This window comes from Scylla paramamosain, chromosome 43 (assembly GCF_035594125.1).
Source record: "Scylla paramamosain isolate STU-SP2022 chromosome 43, ASM3559412v1, whole genome shotgun sequence".
Classification (NCBI taxonomy): Eukaryota; Metazoa; Arthropoda; class Malacostraca; order Decapoda; family Portunidae; genus Scylla; species Scylla paramamosain.
Genome location: NC_087193.1, coordinates 3,552,184 through 3,554,683, shown reverse-complemented (window position 1 = coordinate 3,554,683; position 2,500 = coordinate 3,552,184). Strand labels below are relative to the sequence as shown.

At 62.8% G+C, this 2,500-nt stretch overlaps 1 protein-coding gene and 1 long non-coding RNA gene across 2 annotated transcripts in view; one reads left to right on the top strand and one right to left on the bottom strand.

Annotated features, from left to right (window-relative positions):
• LOC135093522 (hairy/enhancer-of-split related with YRPW motif protein 1-like) overlaps positions 1-2,110 on the bottom strand; it is a 9,610-nt gene extending 7,500 nt beyond the window's left edge. The window contains exon 1 of the mRNA XM_063992833.1: positions 64-2,110. Within this exon, the coding sequence (XP_063848903.1) occupies positions 64-236 (173 nt within the window). The 5' untranslated portion in view covers positions 237-2,110. The remainder of the gene's footprint in view (positions 1-63) is intronic.
• Positions 1-2,500, top strand: part of LOC135093440 (uncharacterized) — a 78,442-nt gene that overhangs the window by 59,165 nt on the left and 16,777 nt on the right. The window lies entirely within an intron of this gene.

Below are 2,500 nucleotides of genomic sequence, written 5' to 3'. Positions count from 1 at the left end.
ACACACACACACACACACACACACACACACACACACACACACACACACACACGAGACACTCACTCTTTCTCGTCGCCGGAGTAGATGTCGTCCCCGTCACTCTCGCTGAGTGTGCGCTTCATGCCGGCGTGGGCGTGGGCGGGGGTGTAGGCGGGCAGGTAGGCGCCGAGGGGCGCTGAGGAGGAGGCCGCAGCCTGCTGCACGCCGCACGACGCGTCTCGCACACTCACGCTCATACACGAGTCACGGAGTCACAGCCTGGGGCGGGACGCGTGTCACGGTGCCACACACACACACTGGTCACAACACTGGCACTAGGTCGCGGCGGGGCGCAGGCGTGCACGTAATCCTCAACACGGGGCGGTGCATGTGCCTGCACGTGCACGCGTCTGTGGCAGCACGCGGCGCGGGCGTCGGTGGCGGCGGTGGGCTGGGAAGTGTCGTGTGCCGGGCGGCCGCCCACCTCATATACGGCCGCGCGCCGCCGAGCGCCGCCAGACGCACGATAACACACGGCGCCCCGAGCCCTGGCGTGCCCCGCGGGGCCCACGCTGCCCCGGGCACCGCCGTCCTCGTTTCCATGCCTGGCGGGGCACCAGGGGCACTGGACATCGTACCTAGACGGCATTACTGCAAAATACAACGTGGGCGGCGACGCCGTGTGCGTGTGTCGTGCATGTGCGTGTGTGTGTGTACGTGTGTGTGCGAGTGTGTGAGCGGCGGCGTTCCCACGAGGAGCGTGTGAACCATCGCCGCCTGCCACCGCCCCGACCCGCCCCGCCCCGCCCCGCCTGACCACGGCTGCCCACACCATAACTGTTGCCGCCCTGCCAGCCCGGTGTCGCGACCTGGCCTGTCCTGGCCTGTGCTGCCCTCCCGCCTGTGCTACGCCAGCCTACGTCAAGGGGCGGGGGAGTGGGAGGGAGACATGAAGGGTTCAGCAGCAGCGCCTCGTGCCGTAGCGCCGCTGGTGACGGCCGCTGCCCCGCGGCAACAAGGGCTCATCCCTCACCTGCCAGCCGTCCCGCCGCTCCACCGCGCCCCGCCATAGCGGCCATAGTTCCCGGCGGCATCAACAGACGTGACTATCGCGCCGTGGCGGGCGGGGCGGCGGTGGCGCGCCCGGCGGGGCAGGTTAAACGACTTGCGGGGTGCCCACCGCCGCGCCCGCCAGGTGGCGCCGCCTGCACCACCTGAGGCACCGCTTCCCCGCTGTCCCAACCCCGCCCGTCCCGCCGCTGCGACACTTGTCAGGCGGCGACGAGGTGCTGGCGACCCGCGGTGAAGGTGGTGGTGGTGGTGGTGGTGGTGGCAGTGGCAGTGGCAGTCACTAGACCAACACAGTGACACCACACCGCCACACCGCCTCATCAATACAGCCTCATTACCACACCGCCTCGTCACCACACCACCTCATCACGGCACCGCCCCACCGCAGCATCACCACACCGCCCCACCGCCTCATCACTACAGCCTCATTACCACACCGCCCCACTGCCTCATTACCACACCACCTCATCAGCACACCGCCCCACCGCATCATCACCACACCACCTCATCACCACACCGCCCCACCGCCTCATCACCACACCACATCATCTCCACACAGCCTCATCACCACACCGCCCCACGGCCTCATCACCACACCGCACCACCTCATCATCACCACACCGCCTCATCACCACACCACTCCACGGCCTCATTACCACACCGCACCACCTCATCATCACCACACCGCCTCATCACCACGCAACCCCACCGCATCATCACAACACCACCTCATCAGCACACCACCCCACCAACACATCACCACAGTGACACCACAAGGTGTCGCGGCGCCTCAGGTGAAGTCACCGGCGCTCGTTTCCCACGCCAGCACGAGTCAATATCGCGCACCTCACTCCCACTCTCCCACACTCCCACACTCCTTTACTGCCACCTCTCCCTTCCCCCCACCCATCACCTCTCTGCAGATCACCGGCTCGTCATCACCCCTCAACTCATCAATATTTCCCGCGGCGAACGTTTTATGTGTCGCCACCGCCATCACCACCACCGCCACTATTACTACTACTACTACTACTACTACTACTACTACCACCTCCATCACTACAACTATCCCCTTTTCACCATGCTTCACCATGCTTCACAAGGAAAGGGGCTTCCACTCATACCGCTATTTTAGACAGGTTGGAATCAAAAGCTTTTCATTCTTAACAACTCATCTCCTCTAACTGACTCTCTTCAACCTCTTTCTCACCGCCGCAGTATTGCATCTCTTGCTATCCTCTAACGCTATTTTCATGCCAACTGCTCTTCTGATCTTGCTAACTGCATTCCTCCCTTTCTCCCACGGCCTCGCTGCACAAGACTTTCTTCTTTCATCCCTCTTCTGTCCACCTCTCTAATGTAAGAGTTAACCAGTATTCTCAATCATTCATCCGCTTCTCTGGTAAACTCTGGGACTCCCTACCTGCTTCTGTATTTCCTTCCTATGACT